The sequence below is a fragment of the Phalangium opilio genome, unplaced genomic scaffold, assembly GCF_054372755.1.
Source record: "Phalangium opilio isolate 3A_F unplaced genomic scaffold, DU_Popi_V2 ptg000003l_1, whole genome shotgun sequence".
In the NCBI taxonomy this organism is placed as follows: Eukaryota; Metazoa; Arthropoda; class Arachnida; order Opiliones; family Phalangiidae; genus Phalangium; species Phalangium opilio.
This window is the reverse complement of record NW_028324145.1, coordinates 1,747,914-1,774,360: the sequence shown is the minus strand read 5'-3', so window position 1 is coordinate 1,774,360 and position 26,447 is coordinate 1,747,914. Positions and strand designations below refer to the sequence as shown.

The following is a 26,447-nucleotide window of genomic DNA, read 5'->3' as shown; positions in this document are numbered from 1 at the left end:
AGGGTTTGCATTGAAAGTTGTACTTTCAAGTCTCGAATTACTGTGTCTTTTTGCTTACGTTGCTTAATTACTCGACTACGACTCTTTTCTAAAAAGCTTATTCTAGCCTTTAAGTTCTTGATTAGATCAATATTTTCACTGGGTATTTCTACAAGATTTCTTGGTGTATCTTCTTGGATTAGAGAAATTTCAACCTCCACAGCATTTTGGTTGTTAACCATTTCTGGCATTTCATTACCTTCTGATGCAACAGACGTTGATGCTATGATATCTTAGGCAGTTTTTCTTCTGTTTCTTCTACATAACCTTGCCTCTCTGTCACACAGAGAAGCAGTTTTTCCAGTGTTACGTTGTAATAAGTTTTCAGTTGGCACTGCATTGAACTTCAAAACTTTGCGTTCAGGAAGTCCTAAAAGTTCCGCTTGCATATCACGTTCAAAATTATCATCTTTGAAGTGTTTGGAACAGATTCGACTAGTCGATGGATTCCATTTCCCAACCCTTCTACATTTGTTGACCCAAATTTTTCTAGGCCCAGGTTCTTTAGGAAAAGAATAATAACGAATATTGGCTGTAGACTTATTATTTTTGGTTTTAAGCAGACTATTGTTACACACGGCAACTGCACATCTTGTTCCCGGCATTATTTACCAATTTACACCTTCCCTAAATAGAAAATAATTATAATCTATTAAATTACAACCGTATAGAGAAAGTTCTGACAGAAATTATCATAATGGCACAACTGCTTAAAGTTCTTCAACAGAAATTATTACCAATTTATCTACTTTTGTTATTACCCAAACGCCAAACGTCCAAAACCATACCAAAAGTCTTTACCATAAGCCTTGCCCATTGCGCTACTTTTAACTTTAAATTTATAAGAACTCAACGGATGTAACGTTTAAAAACCTAATTAAGATAATCTACAGATCAATTTCAAGAGTTAAAAAACTTACAATTCAATAAAATTGGCACGCTATCTTAACTCTAAATCCTATCAATCAGCCATCACAAATTCAAAATCATCGAGCCGTTTGTTTTTTGGGTCTCTCAGTGACGTCAAAACTAACAGCCAATGAACAATCTTTAAAAAAGATAAGCTTTTGCCCTTGATTGAGCAAACCTATTATAGCGATTTTATACTTTACTAACCTTGGTGTGTAGAAGCCAGTGCGTCCAGGCTGGTGTCCATGTGGGATGGACAAAGAGCAGTTGATGATTTGAAGCCAGTAAGTACAGACTGGTGTTCATGTGGGATATAAAAGGAGCAGATGATGGTGGTGATTAGAAGCCAATGTGTATAGGCTGGTGTTGTGGTATTTTGAGGAGGATTTTGTAGAACAAAAAGATGTGCAAGACGATACAGTTGTGCAAACCATGTTAAAACTTCAGTTGATGTTAGATTAGTTTCAAAAATATAAGGTGATGCTTCCAATCAAGTATACTATTTTCTGAAGGGTTTTCAGAAAACAAAAAATGTGTACAAGAGTAACAAGACGCCAAAGCTGTGCAAACCACGATGAAATTTTGCATTATTTTCGAAAGGGTTCTAAATAGCTCTCCGTGACGTCATAGTCACTGGGACAGGTATTAAAATCAATTGTCCCGTTGAGGGTTGTTGAGCGCAGTCTTCTTGAAATTGTGATCTTATAAGGAAAATAAGAAATTTAATCCAAGAAAATAATCAGCGTTCTAATGTTTGTAAGAATATTGTCTCTAAATAAGTATATAGCGGCTTAAAGTCTCTTTCTGAATTCAGTGGTTTATAGTCTGTCAAACGAAAGAAGAGCCCTGAGAAATTTGTCCAAAATGGTGTCGCCACCATCGACTCCATAGTACTTTATCAACTTGTTTTGTTTTGTCAATAGTCGTCTGTAATATAGTCTGCTATAAACAGATAGGCTTAATCGCAATAGAACCAATACATTTTGCAATTTATATATAATATGTTTATATTGTCTATATGGTTTTTTACGATCATCGAGTATTAAAGAATATAAAACAAAATTAACGACAAGACACCAGTTTTATCTTTGTTGAACTAGCATTGCAATATATTTTAATGACATAAGTTAAAGTACTTCTCCATTAGTAGTTCAGCATCAAAGCTTCTTCAGTCCACGTCTTCATCAGAGTCTTCGCTGTCTTCTTGCATATTAATTTTAAGAGGTTCAATTATGGTTTCGATGATGGGATCTTTTTCCCAATACTCATGCATTATATCAGAAGGGAATAAGAGAGAAGGGAGACATTAGAGCCTGCTTTGGTAACGAGAGTCCAACCAACCTCAAGAAAACCGCGAAAACTTTGCGCAAGTACACAGCTTTTAACCAATTTACTGCAAAAATAGTTCTTTAAGTTCTCCGCGGTATCGGCCCATTTGTCTGCTAGATTTTCATTCTCCAAAGGCTTAGGGCTATCGATGTTCCGTTCTTGTGTAATTATAGCCTCAAGTATGTATTTTATTGAAACTAATTTGTATTTTTTAATATTAATTCAGAATAATTAGTTTTCATCTATTTATTACCTTCAAATTATCTGATTTTGGTATGCTTTCAATACCCGTGTATCTAAATTAATTGCGCAGCTTGATTTAGTTTATCAATATGAAATTTGGCCATTTTTATCTCCTTCAATGTAAAGTTGTAAACAAAACTACTTTTTATTCGTCAACCGAGACGTCACAGCTAAGGCAGAAGTTACATAGCCAATCAGTGAAGGGTAGTTGATTTGAGGTTAGTAAGACTGTTGTTACGAGTGCAAAGCATTATGGAGATATAAAGTGTGTCCCTTCTCTCTTATTCCCTTCTGATTATATTCTCGACGTGCTCTATTGCCATTCGCAAATTCTCTGGTGTCACACGTTCAATGGCCCTCAATGTTGCGTCTTTGACCGTCGAGAGTTTTAAACCAGAATTCTGCTTCGCAACGTCGTTCTTCACTTGTGCCGATATTAGTTCAATCGGGTTAAACTGGCAATGGTACGGAGGAATCCTCACTACCGTGTGACCTCTACTTTTAGCAACCTCGTCAATTTCGTACTTCAGGGTACTGGACTTGTGACGCTTTATTATTTCATAAAGTTCACGTCGAGAATATAATGTATGAGTATTGGGAAAAAGATTCCATCATCGAAACCACAATTGAACCTCTTAAAATTAATATGCAAGAAGACAGCGAAAAATCTGATGAATACGTGGACTGAAGACGCTTTGATGCTGAACCACTTATGGACAATTACTTTAACTTTTGTCATTAAAATATATTGCAATGCTAGTTCAACAAAGATAAAACTGGTGTCTTGTCGTTAATTTTGATTTATATTCTTTAAACCTCGATGATCGTAAAAAACCATGAAACATAAACATATTAAATATATATTGCAAAATGTATTGGTTCTATTGCGATTAAGCCTATCTGTTTATAGCAGACTGTATTACAGACGACTATTGACAAAACAAAACAAGTTGATAAAGTACTATGGGGTCGATGGTGGCGACATCAATTTGGACAAGTTTCTCAGGGCTCTTCTTTCGTTTGACAGACTATAGTAATGTTCCTTCATACATACTTAATAGTTTCTAATGACATTTTGAACCTAATTTCCAAAAAGATGATTAATGCGATTTAGTTGTTTTAATACATTTTCCATCGAAATATTATAGTCGCAGTGACTAAAATCTTTCGGATTCAATGCTATTTCGGATTTGGAAATATACCGTATACAATACCAGGCATAGATTTCATTTTAGAAGTAGGAATGGAGAACGGTTAGTATTTACTTCAGTCCGACTCATAGCCCGGTAAAGAGCCCCTCCCTCCAACACGTAACGAATAGTTTAAATTATCTTATTGGCTCACTCAAACTACGTTTTGATGACGTGGCTGACGGGGACGGCGAAAATACGTAATTCCTTTTTACCTCTGTCGCTATGAGCCGCCTCTTCTTTCTTACCCCTCCGTCCAGTGGAAGGGGATCCGGGACTTTGACGCGCGCCCAGATTACTCTGTTTTCCATTCCTACTTCTAAAATTAAATCTATCCCTGGCAAAACCTAAGTATAAGTATTGAACTTGTATTTTCATTCATTTTCCAAATAGATTTACTCAGATGGTTATTGCCACTTTTGCAATAACAAAGGTAACAATATATCTTTTCTACATGAATTGTTATAAAAGGGCACCACCAGAGGCTTGCGGAAGCTCTGTGCCTACACGCACAAACGGCTGAGCCGCGGACTTGCTTTTACTTGTTGCAAAGCTACCGCGCCCGCAAGCCTCCAGTGGCGCTCATTAATGCATTGTAAACACACGTTGTTTTTTCTTGACAGGAATCGAAAATGTTTCCTCAGGAAGTAGAAAGGCTTATGTACATCACTGAGTATTTGGAAAGAGTCCATAATTTCACGTAAATATATTAACAATAGAGCAATTTTATATTCGGCATTAAACGTTGATTAACTTGAGTCCGATAAAATTTAAGATGCAAAATACAGGATACTTCGATCTGGTTTTAGAGTCAATTCTGAAAACTTTACACATGTACAGTCACCCGTCCATGTCCGTCGTTGAAATAAAAATATATACCAGTATGATTCTAGATTCTCTTCCAATGGACCGAATTCTCATTGGACTGAAACCAAAATTGGGAGGTCTTATTCGACCGAACTCCAGCAACTTGGGTGGTTTTCGATAAGTGGGAAATTGCCTCAAAAGACTGCACTCCAAATATTTTCTTAATTTTCAAAAGGAAAATACTTAGTGCGATCAAATCCGAATTTTCACATCAGAGCGATCACCGTAATCAGTAATATTCAACATGAACGATGGGAATTATAGTTAAAAGATAGAGATGATTCCGAGGTTTAGTGGTGCCCTTGAAAGCCTTATCACACTGGAAATATTATCGACGAAAACAGAGTTTTTTTTAGTGCAAAAACAAAAAGGCCATTGCAGCGTTGTTTCCTACGACACATCCCCACTTTTAGTGGAGCACCACACCGGGCGTTGTCTTCAATTAGTCTATTCATTCCAGGAAAAGTAACATTTATTCACCTGTTACTTCAATACTACTAATTCCTACAAAACCAAACTTTCAGGATATTGTAATCATGTACTGAGATAAATTTACGCCCGAGATTTATACAAATCTTTTTTTTATTAGAGAATCAGGGCCGATCGGGATTTATACAAATCTGGGGAGGGGGTAAGGCTTTCAAGAGCACCACTAAACCTCGCGATCGTTCCTCTTTTAACATTGAAGCCCATCGTCCAAGGCGAATAAGAGAGTAGGGGTCACGGTATAAACCGAAAATTTTTACCCCCCTTCTTTCCACCCTTTCAGGGGGGGGTGGGTAAAATTTTTTGGTTTATACCTTCACCCTTTAGGGGGGGATAGGGGGGATTGATGACGTCACGTGATGTTGTTGACGGGAAATTTGAATTGTTGTACCACCTGGCGGTGGTTTTCTTGATGACGTCACGGCTAATTTTTTGATGACGTCACGTGGCTGATACCTGTACGGATAGGCTTATGCTATTGTAGGCTTATGCTATTGTAGATGCTTGTAGGCTTATCCTATGGTAGATCCTGAAAGATAGGCTTTTCCTAGGTTATTCTAGGCTTATTATTATTATGAATCAGATTTTAAATCAAAAAACATTTAATTAGCGTGATAATAACATACATAATTAAGTTAAATTAATAATAAATTGGTTAAATATTTAAAAAACCTCCTTAAACTTGATTCAAGCCGTATCTAAAGATGTTTTTTTTTCTATACCGGACTAATAAAGCGCCGTTGGTAGGAAGTCGAACCCTGGAATCGAAACTCAAATGTTGTTGAAACAACACAGAGCTGGACGCAATGCCACCAGGCAACCACACGGTTTGTTAATAAGCTCCTTTTACACTTTTTTAGTCGCCGTATGTGATTTTGAAATTGTTTAGCAATTTTCATATCGTTAATTTTTCGATTTGCGGTAAAAGCTTTTAGAAAAGCTTTCGTACTTTTCTTCTTACTTCTATGAATAAGATAGAGGGCGCTATACTGCCCGCATACGCTACTTTCTAGCCTCTGAAGATGTCGTTTACCAAAAGTTCATTTTCTGCAGTTTAAAGATAAAAATCTTCTTGTACTAGGCAGAAATGGTGGTAAACCGTAGCTATCGAAATAATACCCTACACGAGATCCGTCTATAAAGACCGAGACCCGGTGAGACCCCTTTTCATAGTGCTGATCTAAATTTATAAATAACGATGCGGGATATCTGGTAACCTTAGGTAACCTATTTGACGCGAAAACACCCAAAAAGTTGGGCGTATCTGATAAAGCGAGAATCAAGTCTACGGTGATAGTTGTTGACATTTTTATAATCTACAATTACGTTTCTTTTTTTATCGATTTGAATCATGCTTTGAAATTCGGCGTGTACAATGCAGACTGCGGCTTCGGGCAAAGGTTTAGCGAATCCCATGTCCAATCTTAATTGTCTTTGCTTAACGGGGTTCCAGTGGTTTGTTTCGCTAGCAGATAGGTCCAGTGTCAGACCAAAAGCGTACAGAGTTAACCCGTTGGCAAACTCGTTGGGAGTAATATCGTTACCGTCGTCTTTATAATGAATACCCGCAGAAGAAAATAGGGGAAGTGGGTAGCCGTAGCCTTGAGCCATACAAGTCGTCCAGTGATTCTCACTTACAATGGTCGATTCCCCTACCACCCTTAAAATTTGAATCTGGCCAATCGGCCAGAAGCATAAAATAGTACCAGATTTCATTGCGAACGCCACCATGTAGCGATCTGTGGAACTAACTTGTGAAGTCTGCTTATATTTCTGCTGTGCTTCAGTTTGAGTTAGGGTTACGTCAGGCAACGGGTTAATGCGGATATTGGTTTAATTATGGACGAAAATTCGGTTATTTAATAAAATGAATGTCGTTAAGAGTACGCAGTGTGATTTAACGTACAAGGAAACTACCGATAAGAAAACTCAGGCTGTGTTGAAAGGAAAAGTAAGATCTACCCAAACCAATCCCAATGTTAAAAATCAAACTACAACAACTTGGATACAACTTTATTACTTTGAACTCTTCCCTATCACAGTTTAAAACTTCGGACAAGTTAATTTTTTCCCTGGAACTTAGAAATACCATTGTATTTAAAAATAAAGACATATTTTAAAATAAGTTATGAATTTAGTACTTACCTCTCGATTCCAGCCTCTGCCATTCTGCCTGAGTGCCTCACTGCCTCTAGCAGACGCCTCTAGTCAGTTGGAAGGCGTAGGACCGTACTGTCCACAGAATTACGTCACTCGTGTGTTAATGCGCGTAAAAACCTATCTCTCTTCACCCCCACGGGGAGGGAAATGGCGCGAAAAATCCGTAAACGGGACGCCTCGCGAAGTTGCCCAAGCTACCCACTTCCCCTATTTTCTTCTGATACCCGTGCCCGCGAACAATGTTTGATATGCTCTTATATACAAGTTTTTACCGAAATCAGGATTCAACGGTTTCGAAGGTATTTGTTCGTTATCGAGGTACAGAGACAAAAAATTTAAATCGTAAGTTTTAAAGTTAAAGGGATTCAGAGCGTAACTGCCCTTGAACGCCGCGTTGGAGACTATTCCCGTAATGACGCGATTAGGCTGAGGGCCTAGATATATATTGTTAAAACTCTCGGTGCTACTTCCGCTAGAGATAGTTTTAGTTTTAGTTTTAAGTTCGGTGCGCGTAAAATTATATTTGGCAGTACCGTTATTAAGCGCTGCTTCATGGGCTAACAATATTTTAGGACTGAGTTTAACTTTACGTACTGCGAGTGATGCGTCTAGTATCTTGACTTTACAGTTTTTGAGAGTGGCTGTATCTTCACACATTATGGTAAACTCGTCCTTGTTGCGAGTAAACACCACTTTAAGGTCCAACCCGTTTAAGAGATATTCGGGAATATTAAACACGTCGATAAACACGGGTGTAAAAAATTCAATCACGGCCGATTTAGCAGTTTTAGCCATTCGAGCGACGAAACCTTTATTTGAAAAGTCGTCGAACTTTCCGGCTTCGTCCTTTTCCCATCCGGCCATCATAAGGTGAGATTTTTGGCCGCGGGTCCGTAATTTGAGACAGTTTCGATAAAAGAAGTGAAGGCGTAGTTTTGAGCGGCTGAAGAAACTCGGGTATTGTTCAAGAAAACATCGCAAGTTCTCCACAATGCGTGGCCAGCGTTGTTCACGAAAGCTACCACGGCGGCATCGGGAAGATCACTTCCATCTTCGTTGGTGATTTTGAGTTTGTTGTAATGCATGGTGTGGGCTACATCGATGTAGCTATCTCCATTGCCCGAGATGAGGTATTCGAGGGTAGAGCTATCACCAATGGCCGCCAAGGGTTTTGCCCATACACATTGAGCATGTTCGACACTAGTTTGAATCGGCACAGGGGCAAAAATATCCAATTCACTCTTAAGAGCTTGGAGAGAAAACATGATTTTTTCAGGAGCTAAATATATCGCGTGGCGTCTGCTTTGAATGACGGTGATAAACTGATAGGCGTTTAACTTTGTGTCTCTTTATCTTTAATCCTGAACCTTGCTGAGCAGCAGTCATGTTCTCATAAGTTTCCTACAATCTCTTTTTCGCGGCACTTTTCACATTCTGACCTTGGATTACGTCACCAAGAATCTTTTGTCCCGTACTAATGGCTCTAGGTGCCAAATACTTTGCACCTCTAATTAATAAGGGGCGTGCCCATCTAAATAACCCTTTCAGGGCGCTCCCTATCCCGTGCCCTTTTTGGTGGGTGGTCCCGACAAATACTTTTGACACCCCTCCACCCCTACCTGATCTAAATAATACCTCCTATACTCGCAACGAGACTCTAATGTTTGGGGTTTTGGCATGGTCTAAAGTGTAGTTTACAGGTCGACGTTCCAAACTCGAATGACGCGGCTTGGCCTAAACTATTCCTTATATCAATGTCTATAGTATCAAAGTAACGTTTAGCAACTTTAACGTAATGGGGAGAGTTAAATGATTTAGTTATAGTCGAACCGTGAGGCTTTTCGCTGTCTACGCCTACTATACGAAGTAGCGGGGCTACCGTATCGCCTATAAGTTCATTAGCTACTATATCGGAATAAATAAACAATTGGTCGGGAATATTATAATTTAAATTAGCGGGAACAGAGCTTCTATACGTTTGGCAGGTTTTAGCGGAAGGGCAAGAGAAATACGTACTTTGGCCTTTTGGGGTTTTAAATCCTAATATCCTATTCAAAGTGGGAGAAAGAGCCAGTATACCGTTAGGTTGAATAGTTAAAGAAATGTAATCAGAGAGGGGATCCGAATCAAATTTAAACTTTGAACCGTATTGAAAGCCGTTTAATCCGGAAGCTATCTGCTTAAGGAGGTCTTCTAATGATTTGTAATAACCCCCAGGAACTATAAAGGCCTCGGCTTTAACTATAGGCTGTGATTTTCCGTCCCTACCTTTTTAATTTTCATGCGAGACCACCTGCACGTGACCTTCCTCACTGGGTATGTTAAAAAAGGACATTGGGTACAAAACTTCTACTATAGCAACCTCCCAGTCATCCCCGATCAGCTCTATAGCCTGGGGCAACTTGGAAGTGTAAGAACAGATCTTGTTGTTGTCATAAATTTTCATGCTAGCGTTGCTTGGTAGCGTTAGGTAAAAGGGAGACTGCATCATTAGCCGGAATCCAACAATTCATAGAAGGGGGATAAGCCTAACCACTTTACAAAGAGCTCCTTTTGTCCTCTCCTAGTGCGCTTACGAATTACTTTCTCGATCTTGTACGTCTCGGGTCTAACTACCGACTGAAGTTCCATCCCGTAAAACACCCCCTTTATTGGTTCCCCGTTTAAATCTTCTAGTTTGAATACCGGAGGGCGTCTGTCTATTTTTCCCACTATTTTAAAAACCTCTATTGTGTAACTTCGCTCGTACCCTTTTTCAAAAATCATCTTATTTCTACTTACTCGGACGTATTCGCCCACCTTTAATTTTTTCCCGTAAACTTTCTTTTCACTTAAGTACTTTCCGTATACATTTTTAAAACCTGAAGGACATTGGTTCCTGTAACTTCCAAAGGAGTCATTTTTATCGCGGAATGCACCGAGTTATTGTAAGAATTTACCAGATCATCTGGAACATCTATATATCTATTGGTATTCTTTTCTGTAAAATACCTGTACATGCGTGACTTTAAAGTTTGATTTAATCTTTCTACCATACACGCTTTTATATCGTCATTCTCAGTTGTAAAAAATATAACCCCTTTCTCCTTCAAGTATCCTTGTAATTGGGAATTTCTAAATTCGGTACCTTTATCCGTCTGTAGCTTCCTAGGAACCCTTTCTCTAAAGACAGACTTAAAAGCCTCAACCGTTTCAACACCGCTTTTTGATTTTAAAGGTACGGCCCAAGCTCTTCTGCTAAAGCAATCTATTAAGGTTAATATGTATTTGTACCCGTCGTTGTACTGACTCAAAGAACGCATGTCGTTCAAATCCGCCTGATATTGATCCCCTATGTTAGTTACAACCACCTTGTTTCTTTTAAACTTTCTAAAAACTTTCTTATGTAAAGTGTACGCGTCTTTTCCCTTTAACAAATCTAGTACTTGTTTCTTACTAATCCCCTTTAATTTTACTGCTAAATATAATTTTTCAGCACCCCCGAAACTGGCGGGGTGGGAAGGGTTAAAGTAGATACCTTATAAAATTTTGGAGATTTTACGTACGCTGCCCATTTCGGAGGCTCGGTTTTAAGTTTTTTAACTGCTGCCTCAAGACTAATGTCAGATTTAAGTTTTTTAGCTGCTATCTTGACACTAACTTTGGGAGCTCTAGTTCTTTTGATTTTAATTTGTTTGGGTATAGTATACGAGGTTAGAGGGGAAAAACTAGAAAGTAGGTTTGTAAATGCGTAAAAACCTCTAGGTTTTGGGGCTTTGTTAGAGGAAGGCTTGACAAATTCTAAAGCAATATCTCTAATATTCGAGCCGGGTATTATTGTATCATTAACTATAACTTCCCCACTATCTGTCCACCTAAGCTTTTCAGGACTAGTGGAAATCTGATCAACGATACTATGTACATGACCTATATATTTAAGGGGGATATCGTCTAACCAAGCCAAGTTAAAATAGTTGGATGATGATTGGGGGACTGTGGGTATAGGTTGCTTAGCGATAATAAGTATATTATTATATCTTTGTAGAGTCTGTTTGTATAAGCGCCATTTTGAAGCTTCGTCTAAATCTTTAGGAGCTAAAATAACATTCATCTCATTGTCCAATTCCGAAACTACCTGTTGTTGGGGGTGTGGAAAGGGGTCGTTTTTAAAGGTAGAGCTAGGGACAAGGACCATTTTCTCAGCGTACTGCATTTTTTTTTACTGACTACCTCCTGTTATGGCGCCGATAATAGAGGAAACGAGAGGAAAAAGGAAAGAAAAGAAACTACCACCCTCCTGAACTAATATATCACGTTTTGTTTTCCAAGATATTCTATTATTAGCAATTTTTCTAAGTTATGCGGAATGCCTAGCTAATCTAGCTTAATTTTTGACTTTTATTTAATTTAACGTTACCGCGTAAAGTATTTTCAACACACTGCGATTGCGTCAATTAAGGGTTTCTTGGCGTTACGTTGTTTTCGAGGGGAATTGGCAATAACGGAGAGCAAATTTCTTTGCGACCGTACGGCATAAGGCATAGTGACTAAATGAAGAGATGGCTAAACACCCGTCTATTATTATAATTATTTGGGAATGTAAACTTCGCAAGGGTTGTCGGGAAATATTCCAGTCCTTAGTCTAAGATTCTCGGGGCATCTTTGGTGTAGATCGAATAATAAATATCCGAAAGGTAAACTAGTAGCGTAACGGTAGGCGTCGACAGCGAAACGCCATTTATCGGCAAACATTGGTCTAGCTATTATTGAACTTTGCAATTTGTCTCTAGGAGATTTCATAAGAATAAGATAATGAGCGTTCAAAGAAACATCTCTAGAATCTTTGGATCGTTGGAATACGTTTTGGACGATATAAATTACGCTCAAGTTGCGATGATGCGTTCCCTTGGTAAAAAGAGAACCAACGTCTCCTTTGTTCTCGGTCATCAAGTCATCGATGATTAAAAGGCAGGGCTTACCGCCTGTATACTCTGATAAATCTGGCATACCTTGTTTGAAAACCACAAATTTTCTCAAGCTTTCGAAAAAAGGTTGCCATTCACCGTAGAACCAATGTATTTCGCTTATATTAGGGGAAAACATGGCTTCCATATTCTATAATATTTTTAAAACTAATTGAGTTTTCCCGCTTTTAGACGGGCCTGCTATGGGACCGTCCATAAACTACGTCACACTCTTATGGGGGGAGGGGGTTTTCTAAATTTTTTTGACGGTCCGTGACAAGGGGGAGGGAGGAGTTCTTCGATGCGTGACGTCACATTTAGCATTAATTTTGTTACGAAGTCAGTAAGAGGCCGATTGGCTCTCTTATGTTATAGAAGAAGAAAGACAACATTCCATAGTCCACCGTTACAATAATTTACCAAAATTGTTATTCTATCATCGCTTAAATAGTAGAAATTTAAGCAATTATCTACTATTTACACCTTTATATAGCCAATTTAAATAGCGCATTTAAAATAAACAGCGTAAACTCTCTTATGTCTCTGTTTATTCGCCCCTATTATTTGTGAGGATGAATCAAATCTCCCTGCCGATTGAAATGGTTTCGATTAGAGATGGCCGATACCAGGCTTAACCCGATACCGATCGATACCGGTACAAATATGAACCGATACCGATCGATACCGATATTTACTCACTATGATCCAAAACCCGATACTTCAACCGATACCGATATGGTATCGGTTCATCCCTAAGAAAGATTTTCGCTTATTAGTTGTTAGATAAACCGAATTCAGGTACTTTATATATAAATGAGAACTCGTCACGATTGAAATTCATAGAAATGAGATATTATCAACACCATTACGTTACCAAAAGACTTAAAAATGTCATGTTTCGAGTATCGGTTTAGTATCGGTATCGAACCAACCGATCCGATACTATCGGGAAACCCCGAGTATCGGTGCCGATACCGATACGGTATCGGTACCGGTTCATCCCTAGTTTCGATTCTTTGGCAAATTTTCTAAACCTCAAGCTCGATTAGTCTGTTTTCGGTGACAGTGTCGAAACCTAAAAATTGTGCCCCTTTAACTAAGCTTTATGGAACTATTTTGAAACTTATAAAAAGCACATCGAGACATTAAAATTCTAAAGGTCAATCAGAGGGAAAAAGCTTAAAACGGAAGAGAACTTGAATTTTCAGCCGAGCAAAATATTTCTGAGAGGGCGGCATATCACTCAAGAAATTTATCAAATTAAATTTGTAAATTAAGACAAATCATAGTGCGGAGTGGGGAGTTAAAGAAATGTGACGTGGTTTTTAGGGGAGGGGTCTGAGAATAGCGTGACGAAGCGTGATCTGCGGGGACGGGGGGTCAGAAAATGCTTTTTTTCGCGTGACGTAGTTTTTTGTCTGCAAGATCGCTTATTGGGTTTTCGCTACTTTGCGCAAGGGGTCCGACATTCCCAAAAGAGAGTATGGGATTTCGTGATTTCTTCAAAGATTTCATGATTTCACGATATCGGAAAGATTTCTTGATTTGATCTTTGATTTCGTGATTTTGAGAAAGATTTTCCGATTTCTTCTTTGATTTCGCCTAAATTTGGAGATTTCTTCTTTGATTTCGAGAAAGATTTGACGATTTCGGGATTTCTTCTTTGATTTCGCGATTTCGAGGAAGATATCGTGATTTCGCCAAAGATTTCGTAATTTCTTCTTTAATTTCGCGATTTTGCCTAAAATTTCTTCCTTGACTTCACGATTACGCAAATGATTTTTTGGTTTCTTCGTGGATTTCGGGATTTTCTTCTTGATTTCACAATTTTTGCCAAAGATTTCGGAATTTCCTCTTTAATTTCGTGATTTTGTGTGAAAAATTTCGCGATTTTGCGAGAAGCGTACGGGATTTCGTGTAAATGTCGGACCCCTCGAATTTGCGTCCTCATCGCGAAGATACAAATTTCTTGCAACTAGGCCAAGAATTTTGCGCCTTCGCAACAAAAGCACCAATCACAGACGAGAAGAAGGGTGGTTTGTCGAGGGCGTCGATTAGTTTCGTTATTGTCACTTTTTCCTAATGGCGGAAGCAGCGTGCAGCTCAGTGACCCAGCCGAGTCACTATTAATTAATATGGACGGCGTAGATGGCGCAATGATTGGTCAAATTCCATTGGCTCTCAAAATAGGAAAATAAAAATTTGCGTGTATCTGAACAGTAGAGCAAAAGTCTTTCGTGATCTGTTGCGAAGATGCGAATACACAAAGGCGAATCTAATTTGGACAAAGCTTAAGACTTAAAGGAAACGCCTGCTTTTCTCTTTAATGCTTAAATCACTAGTTTCTAAACCATTTTAATTAATAAACATTATAGTGAAGTACAGAACAGATATTAGTAAAACTGTTTTTGTAGGCAAAGATACGAAAAAGTAAGAGATAAGTGTAAAAAACTAATTATCTGAAGTACAGATAATGAAATTATCAGTTTTAAAGGCATGATTATAAAACATCTATTATTAGGAAAATAATTTATTCTTGGTTTTCTTCACTTACTAATTTTAAGATGATGCACATATTTCCTAAGAAAATATTTTTATTGAAGAAATGGTGATAAAATATAAGATTAGAAATTCCTTTTCAAAAATTGATGATTTATAATCATATTTTTAAAACTGAAAATTTTAATATCTGTATTTCAGGCAATTAATTTTCTACACTTATGTTTTCTTTTTCGCGTCTTTCTCTACAAAGACAGTTGTTATTAATTCATTTAAAAGTTTATCTTTTTACTTTGAGTAACATAATCTTAAAAAATTAATAAACACTGTCTTTGTAGACAAAGACGGGAAAGTTTAAAAGACAAGTGTAGAAAATTAATTGCCCGAATATTCAAATACAGATATTCAAATTTTCACTTTTGTAGACCTGATTATGAAGCCTCAATTATTTTTAAAAAAATGTTTTTCTTAGTTTTTTTACCAAAATTACTTTAGTACTAATATTTATCATGAAATATGTGCATCATTTTAAGAAAAGTATGCGTATGCATTTTTTTTTCTTTCATAAATATAAAATTGGGTTTGAGGATTTGGTCCTATAAGGAGAATAAAATATAAAATCGTTGATAGCTGTTAAAATAAAAACCGTATGAAAACTTAACAAAACATGTTCGTTAATTTTAAAGTTTCAAAACTAACGCGTTGTATAGCTCCAAAATGATCACTATCAATCAAATCTTTTCGACCTTAATAACTATATCACAGTGAAATGGCCTTTTCTATTTTCCGCTTCGCAATATTTCCAATTATAAAATTTAAACTCATTAAACTCAGTTTTTCAGATATCCGAGAATTGAAACCTCCAATGTTAGTCAAAGTCAAAACCTAGTATCTAGCTAGTATCTCTTAAAAATACCTGAAGATGCCAGTTTTCAAGAACTACTATTGAGAGATTTATGCTCGTGTATATAATGTTGAAAATATCTTGGACAAATGAAAAATTGGTGAAAAAATTTGGATAAAAGAAAATTTGAATATGTGGACTTCATGCAATTCATTTTCTACACTTACCTTTTATACTTTCCCGTCTTTGCCTACAAAGACAGCATTTATTAATATCTGAACTTCAGTCTTACTATTTATTAAAATTGTTGGAAACTTTAGAAGAGTAAAAGTCTTAAAGCGTTGTGCGTCCATTAGTTATCGCGTTTGTACTAACCAACCATCTATTAAATGACTGGGAATAGTGACTGCTTGACTTGACAATCAACGTCCAGTCAAATTCAAATTGCTTTCCCGTCATTTTCACATGCAAATCACAGAGGAAGCTTTAGTTATACCACAAAAATATTCCGTAGACCTGTACAATAGACTTGTGCACCAACTCATGTCATAGACTTGTAAACAACACATGCCATAGACTTGTGCACAAACACATGTCATATAATTATCTAGTTTAATTACATTTGATCGGTAATCTAGTTTAATTTCCTTTGATCGGTAATTTAGATTAATTTTCTATGATGGTTAATCTTAATTACCTTTGATAGGTACTTTAGTTTAATTACCGGTAATCGGTAATCTAGATTAATTTCCGGTAATCGGTAATCTAGTTTATTTTCCTTTAATCGGTAATCTAGTTCAATTTCCTTTAACCAGAAATTTACCTTAATTTCCTATGATCGGTAATTTAGTTTAATTACTGGTAATCGGTAATATAGCTTAATTTCCGGTAATCGGAAGTAATCTAATTCAATTTCCTTTAACCAGTAATTTACCTTAATTTCCTGTGATCGGTAATTTAGTTTAATTATTGGTAATCGGTAATATAGCTTAATTTCCGGTAATCGGCAATCTTATTTCCTTTAATCGGTAATCAATTTCAATTTCCTTTAACCAGTAATTCACCTTAATTTCCTATGATCGGTAATTTAGTTTAATTATTGGTAATCGGTAATATAGCTTAATATCCGGTAATCGGCAATCTAATTTCCTTTAATCGGTAATCTAATTCAATTTCCTTTAACCAGTAATTTACCTTAATTTCCTATGATCGGTAATTTAGTTTAATTACTGGTAATCGGTAATGTAGTTTAATTTCCCGTGATGGGTAATGTAGTTTAATTTCCCGTGATCGGTAATCTCGTATAATTTCCTTTAATTGGTAATCTAGTTTAATTTCCTTTAATCAGTAATCTAGTTTAATTTCCTTTAATCGGTAATCTAATTCAATTTCCTTTAACCAGTAATTTACCTTAATTTCCTATGATCGGTAATTTAGTTTAATTACTGGTAATCGGTAATATAGCTTAATTTCCGGTAATCGGCAATCTAATTTCCTTTAACCAGTAATTTACCTTAATTTTCTATGATCGGTAATTTAGTTTAATTACTGGCAATCGCTAATGTAGTTTAATTACTGGCAATCGGTAATGTAGTTTAATTTCCCGTGATCGGTAATCTCGTATAATTTCCTTTAATTGGTAATCTAGTTTAATTTCCTGTAATCGGTAATCTAACCTAATTATTGGTAATAGGATACCTAGATTAATGACCTATAATCGGTAATCTAGCTTAATTACTGGTAATCCGTAATCTAGCTTAATTACCGGTAATCCGTAATATAGTTTAATTTCTATTATCGGCAATCTAGATTAATTTCCTGTAATCGGTAATCTAGCATAATTTCCGGTAAACGGTAACCTAGCTTAATTACCGGTAATCCGTAATCGAGCTTAATCTCCTTTAATTGTTACTGTCCCTAGGCAGTCAGGACGGCATCAGTTTCGAATTTTGAAAATATTTTTTTGACCAAGGCTTCAAAGTTTATTTAGCATAGTTTTTTACATTAACTCTTAAGGAGGGACCAAGTCTTCAAGCGACTTATTGCCCTCCTTAGCAAAATCAATTAATTATAACACAAATTATCGGTTAATTCTAATTTTTACCTTAAAAGTGTTTTTTATTTTAATATCATTAAGTTTTTGCTACGAAATGTAGTTGAACCAGAACAAAATACCCTACACTTTTTTCACTTAGTTGATAAGAGCAGTTTGGACTCGACGGTTTTAGCAGGCTGAAGGTGCGATTACTCAAGCTTAAGGGGGAAGTCTAGCGTTTTGAAGTAATAAAGGCAAATTTTCTTGAACTAAATACAAGATAACTAAATAAGATAGAACATCGCGGTTTGTTTTAAAAATAAATTTAATGACCATTGTAGCGATTGATATAGTTTTGAAAATATTTTAAGTATAATTACTATTAGTTAATTTTAATTTAAAATAAAGAACTCCCTGAACTGGAATCTCCAGTTCTAAACACTCGAATTGCAAAATTCCAATTGTCAGCAGTCCGTACCGAGGTTTTGTAGCGAATGATTTGCTTTGGTGACTCTAGCTTAAATATATTTAAATTAAATGCGAAATTTGTAATCCGAAGCCAGCTTTTCAGGTTTTCTAAAGATGGCACCACTATGTATGAGTTGGCTTTTGATATAAAACTTATCTCAACCCTGGCCGAGTTCTAGTCCTTCCTGTCAATCATTCGTCCACGCCTTTGTATAACCCCATGCTCCCCAAATTTTACCGTCATATTATCTTTCTCTACACCGTCCTTCCATTGAATGGGGAGGGAGAGACTTTTTTCTGAATAGGCTATTCTTGTGTATATAGAGCTTTTACCTTGTGTATCCTTTCTCGAAGGTGGGTGAATTTTGTAGCTCTTCATATATGGTTTGATAGATACCAAATATTTCTCAAACCCCCACCCCCATCTTCTTTGTCCTGTTAGGGATTAACCTTCAATGCTTTTTCTATGAAGGGTTCGACAGTTTTACCCTTCATTATTTTATTTCCATAGAAATAGTTTCGCCTGCATTAGCAGCTTAGATTGTCGCCATGAAGTTTATTTAGACATGATATTTTTCGCACCTCCCCCAATCCGCCCTTATCAAGAGACGATTTTTCGAGCCATCTATATTTATATCTATAGTGGCTTATCTGCGTACTTCAAATCGCTAGACTTCCCCCTTAATTCACCTTCGTTAGAATAGTGGTGGAAAATTTTAAATCTGATTTTGCGCGTTTAAAGGTATTGACATTATCAGAATAGATAATGGATGGTACACCTCGTCTAGAAATAGCTCTTCTCAATGCCATCAGGAATTCGTAGGTACTTAGGGATGGAACTAATTCCAAGTGTAACGCTCTTGTTTTAGCGCAGGTGTACAGGCAGATATATATGCCTTCTCTGTGGTATTCCCCATTTTTACTAGAAGTGGGCCGGCGAAGTCTACTCCGACAGCAGTGAAAGGTTCCGATTGGTAGTAGTCCAGTAGGGGCAGTGGCTGGCTTAGCCGCGTACCTTTTGCATTTGGTGCAATTTCTGACTATAGTTCTAGCTAATTGACGTCCGCCAATCTCCCAGTATTTTTCTCTTGCTTGTGAAGCGGTAGCTTGAATACCAGAACATTTGAAGAACTTCCTCGTGACATCTTTGCATTAATTTTCGGGAAAGCTCTTGGTTTTTATTTAAAATAATTGGATGCTTTGATTCAAAACTGAAGTCCGACTCTTCTAGTCGGCCGCCAACGCACAAAATACCATCTTGATTTAGCATTGGTTTAAGTGTTAGAATGGGAGATGTTTTCGGAATGTCTCGTTATCCTTTTAGTGCGTTAATTTCGTTAAAATAGCTTTCTTTTTGGACGTCTTTTATCAATTTATTTTCGGCGTTGAGTAATTCTTCGGTTGTAATTGGGCCCGTAATCATTTTTTTATATTTAGCTTTCTTAGCCACGCGGTATAAGCAGGCTATTATTCTCAGCGCTTTGTTGAGATTCCTGTATTTATTTAAGTCTACGACTCGTTGAATTCCACCAGGTTCTTCAATTTTCACAGCAAGAACCACTTTCCTTCTTTCCTCATCTACTTCTTGGTAATTTACTTCTGGAAATGGTACAGTGGGCCATTCAGATTTTTCTTTTGAAAACCTAAGACCATTAAACACAGATGGACTAGAATGATAAGCTAAAACCCCTATCTTGAAATTTCAGCGCGTATCGTAGCCCCTAGCGGGAGACTCCCGAAACATTTCGAGGCATCTTTGTGACCTTTATTATGTCGTCTGCTCTGTTGAATCTGTATGATTGTATGGTCTAGGCATGGTTAGGTTTTTCCTCTCCGCTTTTTCGCCTTTTATGTTCGTTTTCTTATATGAAATTTAAAGGATTAGTTTGGGTAATTAAGATGCCAAGCAAAAGGTGCGTTTTCGAAGTTTGTAAAAATGATCAACGTTATTCTGATAAATCCCATATGAAAGGCATTACTTGCTACACAATACCAAACCCCAAATATCAACTTTCTAAAAGTGAACTATGGATTAAGGCTTGTATAGTAATTCTTATACCTATTAAAATAAAAAAGATAATTGAAAGTAACTTAAATTCAACTAAACACTTTCTCTAACTTAGGTTACGTTCTAACCTAACATAGACTTTCGAGCTTTAACGGGCCTAATGTCGTCTGCTATTTCACGCGCCTGGAAATAGTTTCAATATTGGTCGCGGCGTGGCGCTAAAGAGACGCTTCCCACAAGGAACCACCGCCCTATCTCCATTCCAGTCATCTGTGTTTAATGGTCTTAGTGAAAACCAAGATGGTCCCTCGAACCACACATTGTTTTCCGTCAATTCCCGTGGAGTTGACCCCCTAGTATGTAGGTCTGCGGGGTTTTGTTTTCCTGGACAAAAACTCCAACTTTCTGGTCTAATCAATTTTTGAATGTCCACAATGCGATTTTGCACAAAGGGTTTCCATATTTTGGAGGATACTAATATTTTTTGTGTTTTGGGTTCTAAACTGTCCTCGAATTTTACGGTGGAATTAGCGTCTTCCTTTTCTTTTTTCCAAATTTTTCTTAGGTCTTCGCTAATTGTATTCCATTTTCTTAGTGTCATGTTTGCTTCTTTAAGAATTTCTGATGACTGCTTAACTAGGTTCCAAGCGCCTTGTACGTCATCTTTACCACTAATTAGGTCGTCTACATATAGATCCTGGCTCAGATCTTCACACGTGTCGGGATATTTTTCGACATAATTTTGTACGTGAGTTTTTATAGTCGCAGCCAAAAGAAAAGGACTGGAAGTGATTCCAAAGGGAACCCGAGTCATTCGTAGAACCCTGAACTTCTTTTCATTTACTTTTCCGCCATCCTCTTCTTTTGTCCATAGGAAACGAACGGAATTGCGATCTTCTTTAGCAAAACCGACCTGGAGAAAGGCCTTTTCTATATCTCCAGTGACAGCAATTCTATGGCCACGAAACTTGAGAATTAAGAGTAATAAATCTGGATTCAGATTAGGGCCGCTATGCAAGCAATCGTTTAGAGAGGGAGCTCCTTGGATATGGGAGGAACCGTCCATCACGACTCTAAACTTGGTGGTCGTGCTACCTGGCCTCGTTACACCCTGGTGCGGGAGGTAATACGTTCCCAGTGGTTTATCTTCGGGTTTATCTACGTCTTCGACAATTCGCAAGTTAAGCTGGTTTTCCACGACCTCTTTGTATTTTTCGTAAAACTGGGGGTCTCCGTTGAACTTTTTGACAAGGTACTCCATTCTTTTGGTCGCCATGCTTAGGTTATCCGGAAAGCTGCTTTTACTAGTGATCCAGGAGAAATTAACCTGGTATCGGTGATCTTCAAACTATATTTCTTTTTGGAAATTTTCGAAGATTTCCGTCCCAGTGGAATCTATTTCTTCATTTTCTTTGACTCCCATTATATCCAACGAAAAAATGATTCCATTCTTTTTGATATTTCCTTTTCGGTTATGCTGACATCTTGGATTTATAATAGAAGCTTACGCTTCATGGATATTTCACTGTAGCCTTCAGCAAGGCATTTTGATTTTAAACACATTTATGTCATAAAAATTCGCCCGGGTGGGGACTGGGGGGGGGGCTGATGACGTAGAAATTGAGGTAAACTATTTTCATTCGGCGTTATTCAAAATTAGAACTCGATCACGTGAAAAACTTCAACCCCCCTCTGAAATTGCCTCAAATTCTACGTCACAAACGCGCGTGCCAGGCTGGTACTATTTCAGACGAGGAATAAATGTTGTGCGCGTTTTAAGGTGAGTCAAATATCCAGGAAGCGTAAGCTTCTATTATAAATCCATGCTGACATTCATAACTCTGACAGCGTAGCTTACTACTGCTAGATTTCCCATGTTCGCGGGACCTCCAATAGCCCAACCAAACGTGGTTTGCACGGCAACCAATGATTTTGAAAATCTTTCAATTTTACCGGTTACAAACTCCCAATAGGTGTCTTCTCCAATTAGAATACCTATAGAATTATCGGGTGATATCGCTAAGTCAGATTGATCCGCGAGTTGTAGATTCTTGATTCTCATTTGTTCTTTCATATTTTTGCATCTGGATAACTGGAAGGCTTCACAGATGTAGGGTACTTCCAAGGCAAGAATTTCCACAGCGTTGCCAGTTTTGTAAGCGTTTTCCAAGGTTAGCTTAACGATATTTCTCGTGGCCGCAGTGGGCTCTTGACTGCCAAAGTTGTTAATTTCCACGGTAAATTCGCCAACTACCGGCAGGTTTAAGTTTTTAGCGATGTCTTCAGTGACAAAGCTGGCTTGACTACCTTGATCCATCAAACACCTGACCACGGTTCCGGTTTGGGTTTGAGGGATTTTTGTTAGCACATGCGCCGTTTGGGGTAAGACCATCTTTTCCTTTTTCGCACTTTCCTGAGTTTACCGTAACTTCTATCTTATCTGCTTCTGTTTTTTAATTTTTCTTGATAGTTTTCTTTCGCTTTCCCCCGAAAATTCGGCAGCTATTATAGTGTGAGGGACATTCAATCATTTGGTGCCCGAATCGCGTGCATATATAACAACTATTATCTTCTGTTATCATCCTTTTCTTTTGGTCCAGCGTGAAATTAGCGCAGTTGGTAGTAGGATGGCACGTGGCAGAAAATATAGAAAACGTTACGCGTTCTCACCGGAGGAATTTCGAAATTGGTTTTTGTTTTCAAAACGACGGTTTTGGACAATTTGGCGATTTTGGTCAATGCGACGATTGAACTCATGTCGTGGGGGTTTACATTTAAATCTTTCTTCCGCACTATTTTCACCTTTTTGATAATTACTTTGACTATGCATATCACCAAATTGGTCACACGTTTCCCTACTCTCTACTTCCCCTTTTAAGAAATCAGTTAAAGCGTGTAGGTCCCATTCAGCGGAGCTGCCGCGTTATTTAATGTATTCTAATCTTATATCTCGGGGTGAACACCCAATTAATTTTGGGCATAAAAATGCTCCATTTTCCATTGTATCATAGCCTAGAGCTCCTAAACTTCTAACATTAATTAATTTCGCATGCACGCAAATCGTTTTAATTTATTTAATTTATGCATATGGATATTCGAGATTACATCTTCCTTGCCATATCTATTACGTAATAATACTACAGCCGAATGATAGTTCTTTTCCGAAGGGTTTAACCTTTTAATGGTTTGTAGGGCTTCGCCTACTAGATAAGACTTAAAGGTAAGTTCCACCCTGGGTAACATATGGGCTTTAATCAAGGGCACTATAGTATAATTCAATATTCAATTAGTTATTTTAATAAAAAACGTCTAGTTTAATTATAATTACCAACTTTTCACCTTATAATTTGAATATTACTACCCTGCGTGTTGGCTTTCCTGCCAAACTTTACTTCTTACCCTGGCCAACATAGTGATTGGCTGAGAAAATGTGTGGCTGGTATTGGTTGAATTCACTCGTCTGCTCTTTCTCCATAGACATGAATTTAGGGTTACTAATTTCAGGCAATTTTTGACAGAAAAACCTAATTTTATAATGCCGCGAATTAACCCATATGACGTTGAGCCAGAATATACTGAAGAGGAGTTACAAGAACGAGAAAATGCTCTTCAAAACCAGAGTGAGGAAATTTTATACGACGTAAACATAGAACAAATGATAGAAAATTGCTCTTGTGAAAACTGTGTTCCTGGCTGGTTAGGCCTTGGTTCCCATGAGGAAAAAACAGTAATATTGAAGACCTACCTAAATCAAAAAGATATCAGGGCTGGCTTCATTTGCTGCCAGCAGATTGATCAATTTGCTTTATTGTTGAATACAAATACTGACCAACCATTGAAATGTATAACTGAAGATTACGATTATCAGGCCATGTGTACGCGAAAAAGGGTCTTAGAAACATTTTATAAAAGTTATTTACATTCTCGAAGGCTTCCTCGTCCACCAGCGGTTATAGCTAATCGTACTTATCGATATACCGCGTATCCGGAACAGGAAAATTTGGTCTCGCCGAATTGGTCTCGCCATTTTGGTCTTGCCGATTTGGTCGCGGGACCAATTGGTCTTGCCGATTTGGTCGCGGGACTAATTGGTCTCACCGATTTGGTCTCGGTACTATTTGGTCTCGGGACTCTTTGGTCTCGGTACTATTTGGTCTCGGGACTCTTTGGTCTCGGGACTCTTTGGTCTCGGTACTATTTGGTCTCGGGACTCTTTGGTCTCGGGACTCTTTGGTCTCGGGACTATTTGGTATCGTGATTATTTGGTCTCGGGACTATTTGGTATCGTGATTATTTGGTCTCGGGACTATTTGGTATCGTGATTATTTGGTCTCGGGACTATTTGGTATCGTGATTATTTGGTCTCGGGACTATTTGGTATCGTGATTATTTGGTCTCGGGACTATTTGGTATCGTGATTATTTGGTCTCGGGACTATTTGGTATCGTGATTATTTGGTCTCGGGACTATTTGGTATCGTGATTATTTGGTCTCGGGACTATTTGGTATCGTGATTATTTGGTCTCGTGATTATTTGGTTACCTAATTAGTTACCTCCTTTTCCAAAGCAATGGTCCAAATAATTCGATGCTACCTTTTCCAAAGCAATGGTCCAAATAATTCGTTGCTACCTTTTCCAAAACAATGGTTCCAATAATTCGTTGCCACCATTTCCAAAACAATGGTTCCAATAATTCGTTGCCACCATTTCCAAAACATTCTCCTACCAATTAGCTGCCACCTTTTCCAAAATATTCTCCTATTAATTAGCTGCCACCTTTTCCAAAATATTCCCCTAATAGTTAGCTGCCACCTTTTCCAAAATATTCTATAATTAATTGGCTGCCACCATTTCCAAAATATTCTCCTATTAATTATCTGACACCTTTTCCAAAACATTCTCCTATTAATTATCTGACACCTTTTCCAAAACATTCTCCTACTAATTAGTTGCCACCTTTTCCAAAATGTTCTCCTAATAGTTAGCTGCCACCTTTTCCAAAATGTTCTCTTAATAGTTAGCTGCCACCTTTTCCAAAACATTCTCCAATTAATTAGCTGCCACCTTTTCCAAAATATTCTCCAATTAATTAGCTGCCACCTTTTCCAAAATATTCTCCTATTAATTGTCTGACACCTTCCAAAATATTTCTATTATTGCTAATAAATGGTTCGTTGTAAGAGGCGGGCTTTTAATACTCATAAAATAATCTTCTTACCTTCAAACAAGGTTGAGTTGGGTTAGGTCCCGAGACCCATTTGTCCCGAGACCCAATTGTGCCGAGACCCAATTGTCCCGAGACCCAATTGTCCCGAGACCCATTTGTCCCGAGACCCATTTGTCCCGAGACCCATTTGTCCCGAGACCCAATAGTCCCGAGACCCAATAGTCCCGAGACCCAATAGTCCCGAGACCCAATTGTCCCGAGACCCATTTGTCCCGAGACCCATTTGTCCCGAGACCCAATTGTCCCGAGACCCATTTGTCCCGAGACCCATTTGTCCCGAGACCCAATTGTCCCGAGACCCATTTGTCCCGAGACCCATTTGTCCCGAGACCAAAACGGCGAGACCAAAACAGCGAGACCAAATCGGCAAGACCATAGCGGCGAGACCAAATTGTCGCGTACCGCGCGTATCGCAGCTGTACGCATTTTGTTTACAATAAACTTGGCAGAAATGTAAGAAAAGCGTTGCCCGTTTGCGTCATTCTCAACATCAGGAAACATTTTCCAGAATTAAACGTCAAAGATTATATGAGTTATAAACCAGGAGTTGAAGATTTTCGGCGCAACTGACATGTTTTTAGTTCTTTCTCAAAGGGAAATATTTTTGTCTTTACCCTAAACGTTCCTCAAAACAAAAATTTTTAGTCATTAATTACCATAACGTTTATAAACAAGTAAACTCAAAATAATTTGAAAAATAGCTTCAAGTGATATCAATAGTCAAAAATACTAAATGTGATATATGAAAGTAGGGCCAACTAATTAAAAACAGCGACTACTGTGATACTGAATATACGTAGGGTAGTAATATTAAAATTGTAAGTTGAAAACTGGTAGTTATAATTAAACTAAACGTTTTTATTTTATTAAAACAACTAATGGAATATTGATTTATATGATACTGCCCTTGATTAAAGCCCATATGTGACCCAGGGGGAACTTACCTCTAAATTGAATATTCGTAGATGTTAAAATTCTGATCCATGGTTTATCACTAATTAAATTCTAAGTTTTATTAAAAGTCCGCTACTTCATGGAGAAATATATTTATTTTATTTAAAGCTCCTGATTTTAAACTTTAAATAAAATAAATATATTTCTCCATGAAGTAGCGGACTTTTAATAAAACTTAGAATTTAATTTAAATTGAATATTATTTACGCGTTGGTAATTAACATTTTGGAAACTCTGCTGATAAA

The 26,447-nt window shown here is 37.5% G+C and overlaps 1 protein-coding gene across 2 annotated transcripts in view; it reads left to right on the top strand.

Moving 5' to 3' along the window:
* LOC149717051 (uncharacterized) overlaps nt 1-26,447 on the top strand; it is a 64,010-nt gene that overhangs the window by 12,741 nt on the left and 24,822 nt on the right. For both annotated transcript variants that reach the window (XM_089834757.1, XM_089834756.1), the window contains exons 2-3: nt 4,104-4,143; nt 4,334-4,410. In XM_089834757.1, the coding sequence (XP_089690883.1) occupies nt 4,114-4,143; nt 4,334-4,410 (107 nt within the window). In that variant the 5' untranslated portion in view covers nt 4,104-4,113. The remainder of the gene's footprint in view (nt 1-4,103; nt 4,144-4,333; nt 4,411-26,447) is intronic.